A 3,007-nucleotide genomic window follows, 5' to 3' on the forward strand; every position below is an offset into this window, starting at 1 on the left:
TGTTAGTGAGTCCTGCCTGACCCACCAACAGGTCGTTTTTTTCAAATTTCTTTCCCATGAGTTTTCTGAGAGCTGGAATGCTCCGATTACTTTGCTTTGTGATTTTGCTACACTAAGAGAACAATTCTTTATAGATTTTCGATATTATTTTTTTTTTAACGATTTTCTTCTGATTTCACCCTGTAATGAGGTAAAATAAAAGAGTGAATTTTATTTGCCATTGAAGCAAAAATAGTTCTTTCTGGAAAAAATTGGTACATTTTCCAATAGAAACAGAAGGGAATGAAAAATATTTAACTTGCCATGGAAAGAAAAATAATTCTTTTTGAAAAGATTTCAAGATCTTCCAATAAAAAATACCCCAAATTTTTTAATTGATCACGGGTAGGTTGTGTGGTATCTAGGATGATTTGAACCTCACAACCCTCTGGTGGGATGTGGGTATCCAGCACTACCTATGTGATCCTTGCCTCACATATGGTATAGTGTAAAAATATTACACCACTCATTAATCAAGACATCATATTGGGACCCGGGGATAAAATGTAAAAAGTGGCTCAGGAGCCAATGTGTTAAAACCATTTTGATAACTCAATTGAGACTGGTTCTGCTTCTATGAGACTGTTGTAAAGTGATCTCAATTGGAACTTTCTCAAAATGTTTTATCTTGACACCATTTCGATCGTGGCCGTTGCCAGTATCGCCTGACTGGCCTTCGTGCAGGTGACACGTAAAAGCACCTACTACACTCTCGGAGTGGTTGGCGTTAGGAAGGGCATCCAGCTGTAGAAACTCTGCCAAATCAGATTGGAGCCTGGTGTTGCCATCCGGTTTCACCAGTCCTCAGTCAAGTCGTCCAACCCATGCCAGCATGGAAAGCGGACGTTAAACGATGATGATGATGATTTATGTTCCAGATAACATCAAGTTATTTTATTAAATTCTTCATTATTGTCAAAAGTATTTTAAATAAAGGCAAAGTGTTTCTGCAGAAATATGGCAACAAAAGGATTAGAACTTAAAACCTGACAAGTTAATGAACCCTTCTTAATTGTAAAGCAACCAGTCTACTCCAAATAGAGCTGATGGTGGTGGTGGTCATGGCTGTGGTGAACAGCTATTCAAGGGAAACAGGCTTCAGGGACAATGCTGTTTCTAAGCACTGCAAGAACTTTCGTCAGGTGAAAATGCTTTTGTATTTTATTTTTAGATTGAATTTAGTTGGGGGTGGGGGTGGGGACAAATCACTAAAGCAAAGGGCAAAACATCTTGCAGTATTTGAGCCCCTTTTTAACATTCCGAGTTCAAATCTCACCAGGGTTTAACTTCATTTTTCATCAATGAAATAAAATACTATTCTCGCTCAACCTTGACGTGTGCTGCTGCTGCTGCTATGCTTCGTAGCTGCTATCTTTGTCACATCAAGCTATGGTTGAATGATCCCAGAGGATCTGAGTTCCTATCGGAGTTACAGCCTCTCCAAAAAGGGTCAGAAAACCATGTCTTCTTGAGACATCCGAGTTTGAATGGGGTTTCAATGCTCTTGCTAAGCCTCACCACTTTACAGAGGATGTCTCTGTTAAATGTATTCAATTAGGCGCAGGAGTGGCTGTGTGGTAAGTAGCTTGCTTACGAACCACATGGTTCTGGGTTCAGTCCCACTGTGTGGCACTTTGGGCAAGTGTCTTCTACTATAGCCTCGGGCCGACCAAAGCCTTGTGAGTGGATTTGGTAGACGGAAACTGAAAGAAGCCCATCGTATATATGTATATACATGTCTGTGTGTGTGTATATGTTTGTATGTCTGTGCTTGTTCCCCCAACATCGCTTAACAACCGATAGAATAAGTACTAGGCTTCCAAAGAATAAGTCCTGGGGTCGATTTCTTCGACTAAAGGCGGTGCTCCAGCATGGCCACAGTCAAATGACTGAAACAAGTAAAAGAGTAATTTTAAAGTCAGAGAAATAGAAACACAAAAAAAGATTTTAGTTGCAATGAGGCATTACCTGAATTTACTAATATATTTCTGATTCATCAGTCTTGGTCTCAAATATTTCACTTCTGATATGTTTCCCTGAAACAGAAGAAATACTTGAAAAGATATTTCAAGGACATCCACTGGACACACATCACTGAACACTGTCTACTTAACACTTAGCAATCATATTCTTCCAAATTCAATTCCCTTGTAGAGCACCTTGGGGCAAGTGTCTTCTACTCTAACCATTAGCTTTCAACACATTCACCCCCATTGCAAATTAAACCCTCCAGCTAGCAGAAGTTACCATTTATTTCTAGGGAACCTTCTGGCTATTTGATGAAATCTATTTCCTGTGTGGCCCCAATGTTTATTGATCCTATCCCCCTGTCATCCATGAAGTCTACTTCTTCTTCTAGGCTGCCTGAAATTCCACGACACCTTTTCTGCTTACTAAACACGGTCATTTCCCAGATGGCAGCAAAGACCCTATACTCCCTCTCAATTCTAAGAGTTGCTCCCATATTTGGGAGTTTTTCTCTCTCGAATCACCACTGATTCCACTCTAAGAGCTGGGTCATCAGCAAATAGGGATCCCCATGGAGGGCTATAACAAACTGGACAGACCAGTGGATAGATCCTTGATGAATTCCTACTTGAATGCCAAATTCTTAGCTGAAATCATTGCCAACTTCTGCTTTTCTAACAGTCTCTTGGTATAGGGCTTTCCTATAAGTAGGTTATCTCCCTTGGCTAGGCGGCGCTCCATGTAGATAATTAAACTTCCGGAGGCTAACCCACGCCATTGTTATTGTTTTACGTCTTATCATGGATATAAAGCAGCTTGATGATTCAGCTATCGAAGTACTTACTGTGCCTGAGTTAAAGAAATATTTAAGATTATATGGACAGTATGTTACTGGAAGAAAGGCGGACTTGATTGAAAGGTTGAAAGGTATAAAAATTCTGTCGATATGTCAACAAAGTAAATTCATCGGACGATAAGTCTGAAGTATCGGACGATACTT

General features: G+C 40.0%; 1 protein-coding gene across 1 annotated transcript in view; it reads right to left on the reverse strand.

Annotated features, from left to right (window-relative positions):
* The window catches only part of LOC106882412 (protein zer-1 homolog), a 64,446-nt gene that overhangs the window by 8,038 nt on the left and 53,401 nt on the right, over positions 1–3,007 (reverse strand). Inside the window, exon 14 of the mRNA XM_052973916.1 lies at positions 2,008–2,075. Within this exon, the coding sequence (XP_052829876.1) occupies positions 2,008–2,075 (68 nt within the window). The remainder of the gene's footprint in view (positions 1–2,007; positions 2,076–3,007) is intronic.

Source organism: Octopus bimaculoides, chromosome 1 (assembly GCF_001194135.2).
Source record: "Octopus bimaculoides isolate UCB-OBI-ISO-001 chromosome 1, ASM119413v2, whole genome shotgun sequence".
Taxonomy (NCBI): Eukaryota; Metazoa; Mollusca; class Cephalopoda; order Octopoda; family Octopodidae; genus Octopus; species Octopus bimaculoides.